Source organism: Garra rufa, chromosome 21 (assembly GCF_049309525.1).
Source record: "Garra rufa chromosome 21, GarRuf1.0, whole genome shotgun sequence".
Taxonomy (NCBI): domain Eukaryota; kingdom Metazoa; phylum Chordata; class Actinopteri; order Cypriniformes; family Cyprinidae; genus Garra; species Garra rufa.
Window position 1 is genome coordinate 1845836 of NC_133381.1, and position 20115 is coordinate 1865950.

A 20115-nucleotide genomic window follows, 5' to 3' on the forward strand; every position below is an offset into this window, starting at 1 on the left:
ACAAAGCCAGAGATCAGCACCGGAGTCGACACACTCGCGCACGGCTTCGACGGTCGGTGACGTACCTGAGCGACGGCCCATTTGACCATCGGCCCGCAGGCCAGAGACGCCCGGTTGACCTGCTCGTAGTTATAGCTGGGGTTGGACATGTAGTTCTTCTTCATCTTCTCACGGATGGAGTCACTAGGACAAATGAAGTGTGTTAGAATGAAGCTGACTGGGACTTCATCACAGAATGAGGATGAACATCTACACAAATGATCTCTGGGATTTACAAACTTTTTTTGTCAGCCTAACCCTTTGAGCAACAAGATTTTCTTCAAACTCAAATGTGATATTTATACAACAGTTCAATAAAGAAGGTCATATTTTAGACTTAATATCAGAACTACTGTGTTTCATTTCTAAATGGATCAGCTGTTTAAAAATGAATGATTCCATGACTTTTGAATCAAAACATTACTTTCTAGGGCTACTTTTTTTGTGGTCTATTGAATGCTCTTCTCATCTCACCTATTGGGGGGTAATTGATTGATCAGCACAAATTAATGTGCAAATTAAAGTGCCATTAATTATTCGGCAAATCTCATTATGTTTTAATCTCTTGACAGCCCTAATTTATTGAAATTAGACATTAATTATGACTTAAGACGTTCACATGTTGACAGTCAGTTAATGGTCTCATGGTAGAATATTTTAATTATTTTTAAATGTTCAATTTGACTGTTTACTTGATTACATTTATGATTTAGTAATCATCACCAACTCATGAACCCCGGTTTGGGGATCCACGCAGTGGCGTCTGAATGACATTAGACAAAATCCGTCTCATACCTGAGAGGAAGATGTATGAAGGATGATAATACCTCATGTCCTCAGAGACAAAGTTGACTATGCTGGAGATGAAATTGTCTCTGATAATAACTTGTCTGATCTTTTTCCAGTCATTAGTTTCCTCCCCCAGCAAGAGGCAGATCGACTCTAGAGCCAGTTTAACGGCTGCCGGAGGGTTGGCCATAGCGCGAACCTCAACGAGATGCTGCTTCTTAATCGAGCTGACCGCTAGAGAGGGAATGGGGACAAATGAGGACACGTGCGTGTTCACGCGGGGGGAGCGGAGCGGCCGCGGCGCCGGAAAGAGGAACCGTGTCACCAGACGGGCCAATCGGAACCGGCGCGACCCGTTCTGGGCCGGCGCTTCATTTGATCAGGAGTTTGTGTCTCACGCAGAGACGCGGATCACGGTGGTCCTCTTTGGACGCTACGGCCGCCGCTCCGCACCCAGCAGCCATTCACCTGATCTCATCGGCAGAAAAGTTCACAATAGTGGGGATGAAGTTCTCGCGCATTATGATGGAGCGAATCTGCTTCCAGTCGGTGGTGCTCTCGCCCAGCAGCAGACAGATGGACTCCAGAGCCAGCTTGACTGCCGCCGGAGGGTTGGCCATCGATCGCACCTCCACTAAGTGCTGCTTCTTAATCGATTTAACAGCTAAACGAGCCACAAGCCGTGAGCAGAGGAAAGAGTGAAGACAGGAAGAGGTTAGCGCAGTGAAAAGAACACCAAACACCGCTGGCAAACACACACAAGAAAGAGCTGAAAGCAGAAAGAACGGAAGGAAATATCCACTGATGCCTCTGGAAACGAACACGATCACTGCCGGCTAAGGTTAATTTAGTTTTGCTATTTTCAATTCCTTTTAATTTAATATAGTTTACAAATTTGGAATAAAATCTAGTTTATTTTTTATTAGTTTCATTAACAATTTTGTTAGTATTAGTTTAGTTTCTATTTTGTGAACACATTTCTATTTAGTTTTTATATAGTTTTAGATCACGATTTCCTGGAAATTCTAAAGTAAGCAAAATAATGTGAGACAAAATATGAATTGCTTCAGTCTATTTAAAAGTGTTTAATTTATTTAAATGAATTATTAATAATTTAATACATAATATTTGTATTTAAAATAGAATATTTAAAACACCATTTTTTTATATTAAATTTATGAAAAAGTTGTTTGAATAAATAAATGACTTGCTCACAAAAACATTACTGGATGAATCTGCGTTTTTTTTTTATCAATCTCTATTCATTGATAAATATTTTTTTTAACAGTTGCTTGTTTCTATCTAGTGGCCAAACAATGCAATCGACACAAACAAGCGCCAGTTACTTTCAAAAGATGACTGCTCTGTTTTGATCTCTACCATAGACTTCAGTGTTTATATCCAAACTATGACCTTTAATCAGACTATTGCTGTGATAATATGAATGATGGGTATTTGAAAAGACTATTTGTGAAGCCGTTTTTTTTTTTTACATTAACATGATGACTGCTCTCTCTGTCAGTGCGAATACAGATTTAAATGTTCCTGTAAGACTTTTCAAAGGTTTAATAGACATGGGGAATCATTGTCATTTAGAAATGAGATCCTGTGGGTGTTTAAATCTCTATCCTTTAACGATAAAGCAGCTCTAGTATATTGGTTTGATCGCTTGTGTTATATAACGTACATCAATAGAAACTGATGCAGTAGCCTAGATTCAATGCGCATGCTATTGAGGTCGCAGTCTTCATTTTTCACCATGGGGTGAGAACGTAATGATTACGAAAACGATTATTTATTTTTGATAATTATTATTTTATTTCAGTTAGTTTATCAATAAAAGTTGTTAGTTTCGTTTTGTTCTAGTTTTTCATTTATTTTTTCGTTTTTATTTTATGTCAGTTTACGAAAATGTTTTCTGATCAAGAGTTTGTCTTAGTTTTAGTTTACGAAAATAACCTTGCTGCCGGCCACTAGGTGGCGCTTCTGAGCAAATGTAAAGTCATTCTGGGCACTGGCCAAATATTTCTCAAACATGGAGCATCATTTGGGGCATGCAGCAGTGAATATTTCCTTTGTGGATCAGGAAAACTATTTCAAACTGACACTGTATTTAACGTGAGCAGATTCTCTCAACATCTAAATCTGGACAAACAGCAACACCAGCCGTGAAGAGCAGAGGAGAGCGGAGAGAACCGTACCGTTCTGAGCCTCGATGACGGCCGGCTCCACCTGGTCCAAATCCTGCTTCACACTCAGCTGCTTGTCTTTAATCACTTCCTGCTGTTTGTAAACCGCTTCCTGTATCTCCTGACTCATGACCTGTTAAAGAAAACGACAGCCGGGGGTTACGAGAGAAGCCACTCGAGAGGACTGAAGCGATGCGCTGAACGAAGACTCTTGCCTTCTTCTTCTCTGCCTCCTGCTGGTCCTTCACCATCTTCTTCAGCTTGTCATTGGCAGCAGCGTTTTTGACCTCCAGCTCCTGACTCTTGATCCTCAGGTCACGCCGCAGCTCCTCCACCTGAGGCATTGTACGGTTAATAACGCTAAACGAGTGTGCGTGTCTGCATCTGTACGCGTGATGTGGTGTGAAGCACGCACCTGATCGACGGTCTCTTTGATTTTGCGCAGACCCACATTAAGATGCATCTGCTGCTCCTCCAGTTCGCTGCGCTTCTCGTTGAACAGGTTGGCGTAGTGGTTGATGAAGTCCAGGTAGTGGCGCGGGGTGATGGCCATAGTGCGGCCGCCACGCTTCGCCAGACGATTGTTAGCCTAACACACACAGACACACACACACACACACACACACACACACACACACACACACACACACAGACACACACAGAGAGAGAGATACAGTGTCACAGCATGCATTGAAGTTGCCAATGTGAATCTGATCAGACGGTGATGGAGACGCTCTCTGACCTGGTGCAGCGTCTGATGGACAAACACGCAGCCGTTGACGATGGCCTCACGGTGTGTGGGCGGCTGCGGCAGTTTGTCGTATACGATAGGCATGTAGTCGGGCACTTTGTAGTTGGGCTTCTCCAGATCCATCTTGCTGGTGAACTCTTTCCCCACCTGATAAAGCGCTTCAGTGGACCAATCGCCAAACCAGTTGAGCACACACCTGAGGAGAAACGCATCACAGCAAACACGTGACACCCATCCTACACACAATCCTACATCTTCCCCACTGTGGTCCATGAGCAAACACTAACTGTTCCTTATTTAGGAGACATCAAGAGCAAAATGTCCTGCTTTCCTGTTCAAACAGTAGATCGTGGCAAACACACATACGGACCTGTTGAAGAGGGCAGGAGAGGTGGCCGCACGGTCCTTCAGACCCTCTGATGACGGGTTCATGGTGAACACCACGTGAAGGTTCCTGATCACCTGACTGGTGAACCATTTGTACAGCTCCTCATGAGTGTCCAACATCAAGCCCTCCTTCTGCGCTCCTTCCTTGCACTGCGTCATCAGTGTGGCGTATTCGTCTCCCTCGAACAGACCGGGCACCTGCAACGGCACAGAGCGATCAGAACACGTGACGAGACGGAGACGGACAGCGGTTCTTCGTTCACGTTCGCACCTCTCCGTTGGCCAGCAGCGTGTTCATGCGCTCCAGGAAGCCAGAGTCCAGCACGTTCGACTCGTCCATGATGAAGGCGATCTTCTCGTTCTTGCAGCCGGAGCGGCGGAGGACCGTGCGCAAGTCTTCGTCAAAGTCCTCGCCGGTGTATTTCCTGTGGACCTGCGTGGACACCGTCGGAGTTACACGAGCCTTAAACAAACTACATCTGACACGCAATCAAACGTCTGTTTGCTCCAACCTTGATCTGATAGACACTCAGTCCATTCATCCAGGCCACGAAGCGGGAGAGCGTCGTCTTTCCAGCGCCGCTGACGCCGATCAGGAGCAGGTGACCCTGCGGCTGACGGAAGATTCTGGAGAGAGAACATCATCGTGACGTTACTGAAGCGTCAGCGGGGTGACATTAACAGCTGTGTTGACGGGCTCTCCGTACCTGTCGATCCTCAGCACGTGATCCAGGACCTCGTTGAAGAGCACCAGAGGAACGTCCAGCTCCTCCTCGTAGAACACCTTCAGTCTGGCCTTCACATAGTCGCGCAGCTCCTCTTGCTCCACGGGAACGTAGTCCTAGAGGAGAACACCAGAAGCGGTCAGTCGTCTCAGAGTCTGCGGTGAGGTCTGGAGGAGTTCAGCCGGTCACTCACCTTGGAGAGCCAGTTGCTGTACAGGATGGGTCTGTTGAGGGCTTTTTCACGTTCGATGTTGGGAAAGTGTTTGAGGGCGACCGTGTCGATGTTCTCATCCGTCCAGCGTCTCTCCTCATCCTCCACCAATCTGTCAGGAGAATCAGTGAGCAATTTCACAACAATGAACCACATTCTTATACGTTTTGGTACGCTTTGAAATGTAACACAATTAGAAGAAAATGTTACCATTTTGCTTCCCGTTTTGGAACAATGTTGCAAAGTGTTCTACAGGTCTGAGCAGAGCCTTGAACTCACCTGTCCTGGAAGAGTCGCAGCGCTTCGTGAGCCCAGATGCGAATCAGACCCTCCACAGGCAGCGTCTCCAGCGGCCGCAGAGCCTCAAAGATGCCTCTAACCCAGCGGGTCATCTCTCTGGGAGAGTAGATGTAGTGCGGCTGCGTGTCCTGAGTGAACCGCTCCTGTTCAAACACACCATACAGTTCAAGCCAAAGCAGCCGAGAACAGCGTTCATCAGCTCGGCCACGAGCGTCAAGCGTTTAAATCACGAACCTGAGACATCGTGTAGAACTCCACCATGGCGGCCGTGAGCGGCTCAGCAAAGGTCCGCAGCGACGGGATGAGTCTGAGCATGGCTCTGTTGAAGGTGCCGTAGATCTGCGTGAGCGAGGCGGGGCCGGGATAGTCCACGTACACCACCGGCACGTGACGCAAGAACCTGCGAACGGTCACACGGGTTAGCTCATGACGTCGCCCAACACATCTCTGCCTTTATTAGTGAGGATGCCAACGGGCGAACCTGTAAGAGAGCGGCTTCCTGCCAGGGTCTGTGGGAGGATTACAGGCACCGACGAACTGGATCCGCTCCAGCTTCACCCAGGTCTGGTCTGAGGTGCGGTAGAAGCCGCCGTGTTCCACCATCTGAAAGCAACACACCACCGGTTACACCCCACACAAACACAACAGCAGCAGCCGAACACAGACAGTCGCACGCTCACAACGCACCTGTCTGATGAAGGAAATGACTCTCTGCGTGCCGTACTTGTCCATGTCGGGCAGATTGATCTCGTCGCAGAAGAGCACCAGCCATTTGCCCAGCTGCACGGGAGCCAGAACCACGCCGTTAGGAGTCCTGCGGTACTCACAGTAATGATCGAACGTCTTCAGCAGCAGCTCTGGGGTCGTAGCGCTGGAGAAGTTCAAACCCACCACCTGGGGAAAAACACATTTTCCATAAACTGTCAAACTAGCGTACCTAACAGCTGTGCCAGTGGATCTGCATTTGAAATGGGGTAATCTGTACAAAGAAACTCTGGTTTTCCAAACGTAATCCTCCGAAGCGTCCAGTGAATGTCGAGTGCCGCTCACCTCCATGTCGGGCAGGGCTCTCAGGGCGCTGAAGAGGGTCATGGTCTTTCCGGAGCCCGGCGGCCCACAGAGCACCAGAGGCTTGTGTTCGGCCAGCCAGGTGTAGAGAAGAGCTTCGTGACGCACCGTATCCAGAGTGGGCACCACCACGTCCGGCGACGCCACCTTGTGCGTCTCCACCTCGATCTGAGGCACCTTACCCTGCCAGGACTGCCACTCGCCCGTGATGGACACCTGACGGATTCAGAGCAGCGTTAGTGTCACACGCTCACCTCAAACATTCACACTCAATCTGAGACTCACCTCGTAGTCGATGATCGGCACGTTGGGCGCAGACGGGAGCGACACGGTGGTGATGCGGCGAATGTATTCACCCAGCTCCGCTCGCATCTTCAGCCTGCTGTCGCCCGAGAAGGACCACAGCACCGCGTAGATCAGATATTTCTGCACGACACAGGTAAAGGTTAGCACGCATCTGTCGTTTATTCTAGCACGTAAACGCTCGAACCGGCTCGTTCACGTCCGCCGCACCTGCATGTATTTCTCCAGCTGGTCGATGGGCATGGGGAAGTCGGGGTGGTTGTTGTTGTAGAGGGCCACGTTGCGGCAGGCCTGATGCAGCATGGAGAAGAGCGAACTGAGCGAGCGCAGCCGCGTGAAGTCCATGATGTGCTCCATCTTGGACGCGTGTTCCAGAGCCTTGATGACCAGACCGGTGGAGGTGAAATACGGCTGCAGAACCGCAACAGCGTCTCTCTGGATCTGTGGATTAAACACAAGAGGAAGTATAAGCATGAAGGACACGGATCGGGACTATTGGTTATCCGGCCCGTGCTGAAACAGGACTGGACTGAAGCAGCTTGGCTATACTTGACTCTCCATAATCTCAAATCTGATCATCAGAATCTTGAGGAACGTTTGTTTCCAGAAAGTTTCCTTTCTCTGTTCCTCAGTGGAGGAATGATCTTCCCAAGCCTCCAAAACATCTCGCATCTTTTGAGGAACGTTTGTTTGTCTCTCAATCATCATTGGATTGCGTTGCATTATATGTTTGGATCATTTCAATCTCATCTTACCAAGACATATTATTATTATTATTATTATTATTATCATCATTATTATATAGAGCGACCAGTGATATTTCGATAATTTCTTATGGTTTTGTGTGTCGTTACTCTTCAGTCTCAGGCTGGCGTACCTGCAGCATAGGTGAGGCGGCCTCCTCACTCTCATCCTCTGTGGCCTTCCTCATGCGCTGGGCCTCATCCTCACCCTCATCCAGTGGGATGCTCCGCAGACGTGCCAGGAAGTTGTTGAAGATCATGTCGGTGCTGAGAACATCCTCACTGAACCAGACCATCCCGCAGCGAGACACGGTGGCCAGCGTGGCGTACTTCAGGTCCTGCACCTCAAACATGATGCGCACCTGTGTGACGAGAGCAGTGACATCATCATCATCATCATCATCATCATCAGACTCAATCATTAGATCAGCTGGTCCGTACGTTGGGCGGCAGGCTGAGACGCTCTCCGTTGGGAAGAGTCAGGAGTTTGTTGTCGTCCAGCACAGAGTTCAGATTCTCCACCCATTCGGGATCCACGTCACCGTCGAAGATGATCCACTGACGCTTCTGCAGCTCTCCACGAACGTTATCGATGATCCTTCAAACACAGCACATGATGACAAACATCTGAACCAACCCAAAAATCACAATCAGAGCTGCGACGAAAGACGACGACTCACTTCCTGAGCACGTGCGTGAAGAGGCCGTCGGTCCACTCGCGAGTGTTGGGGTCCAGAGTGCCGTACAGGTGGTCTTTGCTGATGGCTTTGGGGTCGATGATGTGAGCGACGCCCTCCAAACCCTCCAGCCTCTCCAGCGCTTTGAGCAGAACTCTCCAGGCCATGGTCTTCCCGCTGCCCGACGGACCGACCATCATCAGGCCGTGATTGATCTGAGTGATCTGATACAGCTGCAGGACCTGAGGAAGAAGAGGAGAAGCAAACAGGTTAAGGCTCACGACTGACCGGTTTCTCAGGAACAGATGAGCTAAGAAACGCATCTTACCTTCTCCACCCACATGCTGCCCACGTCGTCTCCGTCTCCGTACGTGAGGTACATCTCGGCGCAGACCTTCTTCAGCTCCTCTCGCAGCGCCGTCATCTCTCCTCGCATGTACTGAACGCCGGGAAACACGTCCGACAGCAGACTGAAGAGCAGCGGGATGTCCTCGGCCACCAGCTTCGGCACCATGGTCTCACACACGCTCTGGATCAGAATCTGACGATCGAGCACACGAACGCGGTCAGCTATCACAGCAATAACAACCACAAGCCGTGGGTTCGCTCTACTGACTCACATGACGAGCTGTTCTTCCGTTCGCTCAACTCACCTCCTGCTCCGGAAGGTTCTCCGCGATCTCGTTCTCATCCACGTCCTCACCGCGCTCGCCCTTCTCTCGTTTGATTTTCTGGATGCGTTCTCTCTTGACGTTTCCGGCGCTGATCAGTACGCTTTTGAGCGCTCGCAGACCGAAGTCGTAGTGAGACTGAGACGACAGCTGCTCGTCACACAACCTGCGACGACAGACAAAAGCCAGGTTACATTATGACTTCATACAAGTACAACAACAAGCTGAACCGGTGTCCTCATCCAGACACGAGCGTACTTGAAGAACGGGACGATCTTCTTGGCGAGAATCTCAGCGGTGCGGAAGCCCTGCGAGTACAGCATGACCTGAGCGATCAGCTGGCGGTCGGGTTTGGTCATGGCCAGACTCCTGAAGAGCTTCTTGAGGTTATCGGGCAGGTTGGAGCGTCCGGCGTAACCGGGGTTCATGGTGATGAAGATGGCCATCTCCGGACTCACCTTCACCTGTTTGTTCAGCAGCTCCGTGGTGACGGGCACACCTGAACACACCAGAGCAAAGATTGATCACATGGGGTCGTCATCTGCGTTTAATTCAGTTTTGTCGATGACGTTCTGATCTATTTCATGTACGCACTGCGGTCTCGGTTGGGGTTGCTGTGTTCTCTCAAGGCCACCTGGATGAACTGAACCTGCTGAGAAACGGCAGACAGCATGCGCTCCTCCAGACGGTTGAACTCGTCGAAACAGCCCCAGGCGCCCACCTGACACAGACCCACAAAGATGCGGCCCATCGCCTGCAAGACCAGACAAACCTGCGGTTAAAGACCCGTTATTGACCCCGACACCCGTCCCGTGACACCGATCGTACCTGGAAGTCGAAGGTCTCGTCGCAGTTGAAGACCAGGACGAAGCGGCCCAGCTGGTGACCCAGAGCTTTGACGGACTCGGTCTTTCCGGTTCCAGCAGGACCTACACAACAAGAATATCCATCATCACCGCATACACCACATTCAGGATTTTCACAGTCGAATCAGAATAGCCAAATCTCGCTGATAGTCGAATCGTATGTTTGGGGGCAAAATACATTACCAAAAGTCAAGTAGTCAGACATTCAGCAGTCATAAATATTGACGTTAACACAAACGGGAAAATGTGTAATGGACAACTCACAGATGCAAACGGGATAAATAATGTTTTGAATACAGTTAAAGGAGTAGTTCAGGTCAAACAACAAATTTACAGGTCATTTACTCAGCCCCTTGCCATCCAAGATGTTCATGTCTGTTTTTCTTCAGTTGTAAAAAAAAAAATTGTTTTTGAGGAAAACTTTTCAGGATGTTTCTCTATATAATGGATATGATGCCCTCAAGTTTGAACTTCCAAAATGCAGTTTCATCACTGTTTTACCTTTTTTCTAAAAGGTGTTTGATCTTTGCATACACTGGGTCAGTACTTCTGCAGCGATGTAGGACGATTTTGAAGTTGGAGAAAATGAGATGGGAGTTTTTCGACATACCCTGACTGTCTTAAACCAGGTGACAAGACGAGCTTTAAGGTTAAAAAGGACATAAATAGATTTTTTTTTTTGAAATTCACCAATTGTTTTGCTAGATAAGACCGTTCTTCCTCATCTCTGGTCGTTTAGAGTCTTTTGAAGCGGTGTTTAAACTGCAATTTGGAAGTTCAAACTCCAGTATTTGTGGAACATCCCTGAAATGTTTTCTCAAAAAACTATTTCTTTACAACTAAATAAAGAAAGACATGAACATCTTGATTAAAAACTGAGAGTAAATTATCTGTAAATTTTTGTTCTGGATGTGATCTTCTTTAACTTATTGGGAGTAGTTGAATCAGGCTCCTCATATTGACTCTTTGATTATTCGGGGACTACCCCTAGTGTAGACATCTATGTGCTGGACTCTGGGAGGAAAGGCGATATGGACAGACTGACCGAAGGGCGATCCTCCCAGACGGGCCTCCAGCGCCTGCGTCATGGTCAGGTAGCAGCGGTCGGTCAGCGGCGTCTGCACCAGCTTATCCTGCACGCCCAGGTACTCGAAGCCGTAGTTGAACTTGGCGTTGGCCATCTGAATGGACAGCTGCTGGAGGACGTCCGTCTGCTTGGGGTCGAAGTAGAAGCGCATCTGGCTGAGCCACTCGAAGGATTTGGGGTTGTCGATCTTGTTCTTCATCAGATTTCTGGTCACGTCTCTCTGATGAACCAACTCTGTGATCTATGGGAACCAAAAAAATAAATAAATAAATCATGCATCTCACAACTCATAAACGTCCTCACGCACACATCTGCAGCTCCGGATGATCAGACAGGGCTCACGAAGAGTTGTCTTACTAACGCTTCACAGACTCTGCATCTCTGTGCATCAGAAGGATGAGCATCGTACTGAGCAGGTTTTACAAGGTAAATTTAAGACGATCAAACCTTTTAAAGACCAATTTAAGAAATAAACAAAATGTGTAAGTAGCTTAGAGAAACCACTTAATTAACTAATGATTTTTGATTTGAAGACTTTCTACTCAAGGTTTCAGATTTTAAAACCAACTAAAAAGCCTGGCATTGCTGTTTTTGCTTGTTTCGTGGTGTCAGAGTGCTCACATACGAGTCAAAAACAAAACAAATGCGATGAACAGAAGCTATAAGCAAGTCGTGGTTTTCAGCAGCATGAATGCCAACTCAAGCTGCATTAATCTCCACATTCACACATGATCAGCAGACATCTACATGAGCTTCTGATGTCCTCACCAGGTGCTCCAGCTTCCTCCTGCGCAGCGGCGGCTGCTCCATCAGAACGGTGTCGGCCAGCAGGTTGAGCGTCGCCTGCACGTTGACCAGCACACCCTGCAGCGGACCCATGTCGTCCCCTCCGGCGATGGTGTTCAGAGCGTTCTCCACGTTCTCGGACCAGTCGATCTGGGTGGACAGAACCACCAGCTGGGCCTGAACGCAGCGGAGAAGGAGGTTAAGCATTCACGTTAACGTACAGATGCTGGTTTAATCTGGGAGGACGGGTCACCTGGTATCGGTCGATCCAGTCGATGTAGGTGCTCAGGTCGATGCCGGTGCCCTTGTTGAAGGCGCCCACCTCCGTGACGGATTCGGCCAGCAGTTTGGCCAGCGTCACCCGCATCTCGCGCTCCACCAGCGTCAGCCACTCGTTGATCTTCGGATGCTCCGTGATGGACACCGGCGTTTTGTAGAGCACCTGAAAACAACAGTGCGTTAATATTCACTCATAGGGCTGGGCGATTAATCGAAAAATAATCGAAATCGACATTCAGAACCTATAATCGATCAAATGTTTCCAGGTCGATTATTTCGATTACTTTCCCTTTAAAAACAGTACCGCGTGTGGAGTCACGTGACCCCGCTCCGTTACATTACGTTATTCCGCCGACATGTCCATGGAGAGCTTAAAAAATTTACAGGATATACAAAAGTAATTTTGTTTAGAAGACAGTGCTTATTTTCTACTTTGAAAGTGCATTTTCGGTTTTCGGCCGAAAGACTTTTATCACCGAAACAACACGGCCGAAACAGTATGTTGACACAAACAGAAACCGCAGCCTGCACGTGCTTGTCTGAAGCAACACGTCTGCGGTGTGGACGTATGGAAAGACCCACGGATAGCGATTTGCAAAACTTGTTTTGCCGAAATTTCCAGAGGGGTTGTGTCTGCAGTCGTGTGTGCAGTGATAAGAGCAGAGATCGAGATAGATGTAGCTTTCAGTGAGTGAAAAACATTAGCTTTACGTTGGTGTTACGTCACAATATTTTAAAGATATGTCTTTTCATACTGTATTTTTATTAATATTTATGTTTTAAACCATGGAGGTGAGCCAATGGATATCACACAAGCAACGTGAAAACTGCGCAATGTTAAAATGAAAGTGAAAACGGATTTTCAGCATCTGACGTGCATTCTCTCAGAGACAATGAGAGACGATTATACTTCATATGCTGATATTAATTTAGTCCCCTAATATTTTCCTTGTGCCCTGAACATGGTGGGAAACGTATAAAAAGAAACGTATATTGTGCAAGGTTTGTTTCAGAAAATCGGTTCTTGAAATAAAGCTCTTAATTTTAATTGAAAACTGCAGTGTTATTAGGGGTTAAGAAAGTATTAATTATGATTTCAGGCGTTAAATGTGGGGACTGAAAGACAAGAAATGATGAAACTTCAAAAGGCTATCCATTGAATAAATCTGAGCGCTGCACGTTTCAAAGTCATTTGTTGCGCTGCTTTGTATACCAGTCTGACAGCGCCTCCTGCTGGAAGAGAAACGCGTAGACTTGTAAATGTGAATTTTTTTTACAGTCTATGATGTGATGGATCCAGAAGACAATGTTATAAAAATGTAAACGATTAAACAATTTAAACAAAGGCAGTAAAATATATGTATATGTCAAGTAATAAAATACTTGATTGATAATAATTGTTTAAATTAATATAATTGGATTTATTCTTTGAAACTTTAATATTAATGTATGCAATTGCAATGCCTTGATTCTAGTAAGATTAGTACACAGTCATAGCCATAAAAGGAATGGTACTAATAATTGGCATAATTCTTTCGGGGTTTCGGTTTTCGGCCTTGGTTCCCTCTTTTTCGGTTTTCAGTTTCGGCCAAGAATTTTAATTTCGGTGCATCCCTACTTGTCAGTGAACTATGAGGGCAAAAAAATAAATATTATATAAATATAATTAAATATAATTTTATTAATAAATAAAATAATCGTTCATTAATCGTAATCGAGTTAAAATGTTCAATTAATCGAGATTTTGATTTTAGGCCAAATCGCCCAGCCCTATTCACTCATATTCTCAACTTAACCGCACTGGCGCTATCACAGAAGATAAACACTTGAACTGAATACATGTCATTAGTGTCTTCTGTAAAACTGAACGAGTCTCCTATTAGATGTTTGCATTAAAAAATAAAAATAAAAATGTGTTGCAGATGTGTCTCTCAGGACGAGCCGTACCTCCTCTCCCTCTCGGGACGAGATGCCCAGCACCTCGGTGTTGTCCTCGTTCAGCAGGATGCTTGAAACTCCAGCAAACATTTTCTTGAAGTGTTTCTGCAGTTTGGCCACATTCTTACTGTTGCCAATGATCTCCAGCAAATCTTCATCACCAACGAAGTAGAACCTGAGGCAAACGGAAACGAGGTCGAGTCTTCAGCATTTAGACAACCGTGATCACGAACGCTGAGATAAGGCCTGCAATTATTTTACCAACTAAACACAACCAACATGTTTGGCAGATTGTTAAAATCATTTCAATACACCACTGCAAAAACTGCAAATCTTCCAAAAACGATTAAAATGCTCAAATTTGACAGCTTTTTTTTTGGTTACTAAATCATATGAAAGGGTTAAGAGAAATCTGAACAAGACCAAAACTACGTCTGACCTGGGGAACGACGAACGCTCTCTCTCCAGATATTCTCCCAGCGCTTTCTGGATCTTTCCCAGCAGATCAGCAAGTCTCTCCAGTGACCTCTGAACCCCCTGAATGTTCAGGACGTCCATGACCAGAGGAGACTTGGTCACCTTCTTCATCAAGGCCAGAAACTCTGTGCTGATGCTGTGGAAACAAACGAGTCACACGTTCAGGTTCAAAGCTTGCGTTCTTCAGCACATTCACGTGATCGAACCAGCCACTGACCTCTGGAAGCGCTGCGTCTCCACTGGAAGCAGGTGTTTGATGTCTGCGCTTCCTGTGAAAATGCCCTCCAGGTAAACCCATCGGCGCTGAACGTCGATCCAGACGTCAAACAGAGCCATGATTCGGTTGAGTTTGTCCTCCCAGCTCAGAGCGTCTTCCTCGAACACCTGCCGAGAACAGAGACGTGTAACGGAGGAACTGCCTTATAATGTTTCTCTCTAACATATAGTTTCTCTGGTTCTGTTCGGTACCTTGTAGTAGGGCGAGAGTTTCATGGCAGACACACTGTTGATGTGCTCCTTGACTTTGTTGAACAGATCGTCCCATCCGCGAATCAGGCGACACTTATTCTGATAGTTGACGAGGTCGAGCTCGTACGAGTTCCACACTTCACGAATCTGCAGTGAGAAGGAAACGGTGTGTAAACACACATCTTTAACACACACACACACACACACAGGTGTGTGACGGTCTGCTGACCTGTTTGAGGAACTCCTCGAGAGCCATCTCTCCCTGCGCCACCAGCAGCACGTCCTTCACCACCATCTCGTTCTTCTGCAGATCCACGTCCCAGATCTGACCCAGACTCAGCTCCGACAGAACCCAGTTCACGTGCAGACGCTTCATCAGCTGCTTCCAGTGACGGTCCTTCAGCGCCTCCGACTTCAGCTCGATCACCAGCATGTTCACCTGGAGATCAACACGGGTAACGGTTAAAGCGTTTCTCTGGCTCTATCCCAGCATCCTACGGGTCCCCCGTCACGTGTCGGAGCGGCTCACCTTCATGTATCCTTTGAGCAGTCTCTGCACGAACTCGTAGGAGGCGTACTGCCGCAGACGTGCGGGGAAGTTCTTCAGCTGGTTCAGAAGAGCGTCCAAACTCTGGCGCAGCTGTACAGAAGAACACCACAGACTCATTGAAAGCCACATTCGGGTACGAGTCACGTTACGGCGGGCGCGTCTCTTACCTTACGCGGCTGCACAGAGACCCACGGCTGCTCCTTCATCTGATCGATCTGCTCCCAGACCTTCGACAGCTCCGACCAAACGCCCTTCAGATCCTGCAGCTCCTCCAGAGCCACCTGACGAAGCGCGCACAGACATGAGACACGTTAACGGGAGCGCTACGAGCAGAACAGGGTCTTTGACAAAGTCTGAACTCAAAATGTAATGTGAGAAAACTGAACCAGTGTGTTTTCATGCACTGGTCAGTTTTGAGATCCATTTTGCTTCCATATCACATCTTTCAGGCTAATGGAAAGAAAATGTCCAATTTCATTCACACTGATTTACGTGACATCTGCACCTAAAACATGGTGAAAATGTGTTTTTTTTTTTTTTTGGTCTGTTGACAGTATTTTCTGAATTATTGAGTAAAAAAAAAATCCCTTTAAAAAAAACCTTTAACTCTAAAATCAAACAAAACTCTGAATATCCAAATGTCCATATTTCTGCATACTAGCACATATACTAGATTAATGCCTCGTTTGCAAATTAAAACTATTTTAGAAAACTTGTAATGCAAAACAACCAACTTAATGTCCTGCGATTAGTGATGTTTATTAGTTAGGTTATTGTGAAATGCCTGTAAATAAGTTCATTGACAGCTGAAACTGAATTTCGTGATTGTTAGTTGGTTAATGTGTTTAAAACACTCCACTGGACAAAATACAAGCCCTTATCAACACGTTTCTAACAGAGATACATCTAAAGAACAGAATCTCAGTAGTGTCGCACCTGCACTCGCTCCTCGCTGCTGCTCAACAGACCGGTGTCCGTCAGCTCCAGCGCCTCTTTGGCCTTCGCACACTTCTCTCTGTCATCCTTCAGACGCCCGAATTTGCCCTCGTAGATGGTGAGCGACTGCAGCGCCTCCTCCGGTCGCAGACTCCCCTACAGCGACAACAAGAGACAAACACTGAAAGAGACCGACAGACAGAGTCCTCCGCTCTCAGACCGTTTCCAGATACGTACTGCTACGGGTTTGGTCTTCTCCCAGTCGGACAGCAGATCGGTGGTGCGGTTCTCCACGGCGCGGTCCTCCTGCACGATCTTCATCTGTAGGTTGGCCACCTGCTGCTGGATGGCCGTGTCTTTGCGTTTCATGATGTCGCTGAAGGCGCCCCACTCGCCCTCGATGTTATCGATGTACAGCCACGACGGCGGGAACTGGAACCGCTGCTTCTCCAGCAGACGCTGGCCGTTGCGGAACATCTGCACGAGAAGAGAGACTTCAATAACGCCTCCTCCACAGAATCATGTTTAAGACTCTGAACCAGGTAGATCGTACTCACATCCACTTGCTTCTCGAATTGTTTGATCTTGCGTTTGAGCGCCTGCACGTACGTGATGAAGGTCACCGCGTCAGACGTGCTCGCCGTGTCCACCGAATGCTGCTCCAGCTCTTGACGAGACTAGAAGAGGATCACAGAACAGTTCAGACACGTTCGCTTCAGCAAGCAAACACGACACGTCCCGTCGGCGAGAGCTCAAACCTTGGAGATCTGCGAGTGGAAGTCCTGCATGTTGTTGCCCAACATCTGTCCAAACTTACTGAGCACCTCCTTATGCCACGAGTCGTACTTCAGATTCACCTTGGACTGAACCTAAACGACACACGTTAAAACAGACACTTCAGCATGATCACTCACGGAGAGAAACATCATCATGACCAAACCATGAGCGGTTTCCTCCTGACCTTGCCGTAGTCTATGATGACCGGTCCGAAGTCCTTCCTGGTTTCCGCGTTGTCAAACGTGCCTCTGGCTTTGCGGATCTGCACCAGCAGCGCCTGCCACTTGTTGAGGTCTTCTCCCAGACGGTTATAGATGTTCTCGGGCTGCATGTCCCACAGACACTGGTACTGGAGCCACACCTGAAAGACCAAACGCAGTCAATCCAGCCGCTCGCGTCTGAATACGGTTCACTCGCTCGCTCAAAGAGTAGACGTTACCTTCACGTACTGCTCCACCTCTGAGACGATCTCCTTCACAGCATTGTACGCTTCTTCCAGCGCAGACGGACCGTCGGGCATTCTGGTCAGAGCGTTCCTGTAGAACTTCTCCTCTTCCGATAACTCGTAGTGAACACCAACCTGCGTAAAGAGCAAACGTTAAAGAGAGTCCCTACAATAATAACCAGACAGTTGCTGGCAGCCGTTGACCTTTTTAGCATACTGTGGAAATCAAACATACAGACCTGATATCTCTGACTCTGGATTCTGGGTAGAGACAGAATGACCATCTTCCAAGCAAACATCTCCTGGTAAAGCCTGTAGCGGCAGTCTTCGATCGGCGGGTTCAGATAGATGACCTGGTTTGTGATCCTCAATTCATGGATGACGTTCTGTTCGGATGAAGAAAACAGTTCAGCGTACGGTTACGATTCATCGACGCAGACGGGCTCAAAACTACACGACGACGCTTGCCTTAATCTTCGGTTCTCCTCCGGGCTTGTGACTGACTTGAGGAGCCTCGGTGTCCATGTCCACATCAGCCTTGTCCTCCATCTGTCCCCTGAGAACCTGCGTCCAGGCTTTGAGACCCGCCTGCAGTCGCACCCCGAGGATGCGCTCGATCTACGGAGGAAACACGATGGCATTTGAGTAAACGGGACTCTACGGACAGACGTGTCCTCCGCGCTCACGTCCGGCTGAACTCACCTCGATGTCCAGTTTATTGACCCAGATGGGCAGATTGGAGTACGAGTGCAGGTTCAGGTCGTCCACGGCCTTCTGGATGCGGTTGAGGATCTCGGTGAACATCTTGTTCTCGTACATGCAGGTTTCAAGTGAGCGAACCTCCAGATCGATCTTCTCCTCGATCAGAAGAAGATCATCCACCTAAGAGTGAAATAGACACAAATTAATGACAATCACGTCTTTTCATCCTGACGCTAAACACTACACAACACCAACAGAGTTATGGACACACACAGTTGGTACTGTAGTTTGACTGGTCTTGGGTTAGTCACCTTTTCTTGAAAGTTGAAGACGGTTTCGGCCAGACGCTGGACGTAAGGGTCGAGTTTGTAGGACTCCCAGACCAGAGAGATGCCCTCGGTGACGAGCGCCTGCACCTCCTTCTTGAGGCCGGCCACGAGCAGCGAGATGGACATCCTCTCCTCCACTTTCTCGCAGGTGCGCTCGTAGGTGCGGACGCTCTCGATGAGCGAGATGGCGAAGGGATACAGCTGATTGGCCTGATGGGCTTTGTTGACGATGGCCAGCGGCACGCGGAAGCTCAGCCACTTCAGGTTGCGCACCTCCTTGGAGAGCGTGATGATCTCGGGCAGGAAGTTGACCTTGAGCTTCAGGACGGTGCCGGTGCGTCCGCGGGCGCGCGTGTTCTCGATGGTGAAGATGCGGCCGGACACGCCCAGGTTGCGCTGCTGCACCTTTCGAGCCCAGTCGTCGAAGATCTCCTGCGTGTTGAGTTTGGCGCGGAAGCTGTCGCCGTCCTGCTTGAGCTTCAGACCCTCCACGTGGTTCTCCCAGCCCTTCCCCAGAACGTCCTCCACGCGCTTCATGTAGGCCGTCAGCTGCCGGTCGATCTGTTTGGCCCAGATGATGGAGCCGGAGACCGGAGGGAGGTCTCGCACGTGGCTCATCTTGCAGGACTGGCTCTGAGGATACTGCACCTTGAACTTGTCGTGCAGAGCCTCGATGTCGTCTTTGACGCGCTGGATGAGCTGCGTCTGGTACTCTCGGATGGCTCCGCGGATGTGCGGCCGCACGAACAGGGCGTTGAAGCGGGAGAATATGCGGAACATCTCGTTGGCGTTCTTGGCGGTGCCCAGCTGGTCGCGCAGGCGTGCCGTGATCCGAGTCTCCACGCGGTCGATGCGCTCGTCGTAGCGCTTCATGGCCGCCTCCCAGGCCTCCATTCCCTCCTTCGAGACGTCCAGTCCATCCACTTCCTTTACGTTTTCGTAGGCCAGATTGACTTCCTCGATGGCGTTGACATCCGCGGCGTCGAAGAGCACCTCGGTCACCTTCATGTCGTCGGGTTCGGCCGTCTTTCCCTGAGCGTGCTGGGTTACGGCAGACACCTGGTGAGAGTCAAAGTCTTTTAACTCACATTATTAGCTTTAATAAATCCAGACTTTTTATACGTCAGGCACAAATAATTTTTATGCCTGTACGATTGCAAGTTCCAATCGGATGCACAAATGGTTAGATATGAACAGACAGTGTGAATGTAGCTTCATGTTAATGCTCATATGTGACCCTGGAGCACAAACCAGTCTGAAGTAGCACATGTATATTTGTAGCAAAAACCAAAAATTCGTTGTATGGGTCAAAATGATTAATCATTAGGATATTAAGTAAAGATCATGTTCCATGAAGATATTTTGTACGTTTCCTACAGAAAATGTATCAAAACTTAATTTCTGATCAGTAATATGCATTGCTCAGAACTTCACGTGGACAACTATATAAAGGTCATTCTCAATAATTAGATTTTTTTGCACCCTCAGATTCCAGACTTTCAAATAGTTGAAAACATACGGCCCACATACGGTCCTATCCTAACAAACCATACATCAATAGAGTTTATTTATTCAGCTTTCAGATGATTTAACTCTCAATTTTGAAAACTGAAACTTATAAC

The 20115-nt window shown here is 48.0% G+C and overlaps 1 protein-coding gene across 2 annotated transcripts in view; it reads right to left on the reverse strand.

Moving 5' to 3' along the window:
* dync1h1 (dynein, cytoplasmic 1, heavy chain 1) overlaps positions 1-20115 on the reverse strand; it is a 36087-nt gene that overhangs the window by 11786 nt on the left and 4186 nt on the right. Inside the window, exons 8-53 of one of the 2 annotated variants that reach the window (XM_073826995.1) lie at positions 18476-19552; positions 18165-18344; positions 17931-18080; positions 17702-17848; positions 17457-17597; positions 17202-17378; positions 16999-17109; positions 16798-16917; positions 16478-16717; positions 16241-16396; positions 15472-15585; positions 15284-15394; positions 14984-15193; positions 14755-14901; positions 14504-14670; positions 14249-14422; positions 13819-13984; positions 11846-12034; positions 11575-11769; positions 10765-11047; positions 9682-9782; positions 9448-9607; positions 9112-9352; positions 8836-9019; positions 8511-8723; positions 8186-8424; positions 7947-8103; positions 7640-7867; positions 6973-7203; positions 6745-6885; positions 6442-6675; positions 6079-6285; positions 5873-5994; positions 5626-5791; positions 5371-5534; positions 5074-5203; positions 4863-4996; positions 4668-4782; positions 4427-4588; positions 4139-4353; positions 3760-3964; positions 3433-3606; positions 3233-3352; positions 3030-3150; positions 867-1062; positions 66-183 (exon numbers count right to left, since the gene is read on the reverse strand). In XM_073826995.1, the coding sequence (XP_073683096.1) occupies positions 66-183; positions 867-1062; positions 3030-3150; positions 3233-3352; positions 3433-3606; positions 3760-3964; positions 4139-4353; positions 4427-4588; positions 4668-4782; positions 4863-4996; positions 5074-5203; positions 5371-5534; positions 5626-5791; positions 5873-5994; positions 6079-6285; positions 6442-6675; positions 6745-6885; positions 6973-7203; positions 7640-7867; positions 7947-8103; positions 8186-8424; positions 8511-8723; positions 8836-9019; positions 9112-9352; positions 9448-9607; positions 9682-9782; positions 10765-11047; positions 11575-11769; positions 11846-12034; positions 13819-13984; positions 14249-14422; positions 14504-14670; positions 14755-14901; positions 14984-15193; positions 15284-15394; positions 15472-15585; positions 16241-16396; positions 16478-16717; positions 16798-16917; positions 16999-17109; positions 17202-17378; positions 17457-17597; positions 17702-17848; positions 17931-18080; positions 18165-18344; positions 18476-19552 (8733 nt within the window). Of the gene's footprint in view, positions 1-65; positions 184-866; positions 1063-1296; positions 1493-3029; positions 3151-3232; positions 3353-3432; positions 3607-3759; positions 3965-4138; positions 4354-4426; positions 4589-4667; positions 4783-4862; positions 4997-5073; positions 5204-5370; positions 5535-5625; positions 5792-5872; positions 5995-6078; positions 6286-6441; positions 6676-6744; positions 6886-6972; positions 7204-7639; positions 7868-7946; positions 8104-8185; positions 8425-8510; positions 8724-8835; positions 9020-9111; positions 9353-9447; positions 9608-9681; positions 9783-10764; positions 11048-11574; positions 11770-11845; positions 12035-13818; positions 13985-14248; positions 14423-14503; positions 14671-14754; positions 14902-14983; positions 15194-15283; positions 15395-15471; positions 15586-16240; positions 16397-16477; positions 16718-16797; positions 16918-16998; positions 17110-17201; positions 17379-17456; positions 17598-17701; positions 17849-17930; positions 18081-18164; positions 18345-18475; positions 19553-20115 lie in introns of both variants that reach the window. The other variant, XM_073826994.1, reaches the window with a different exon arrangement.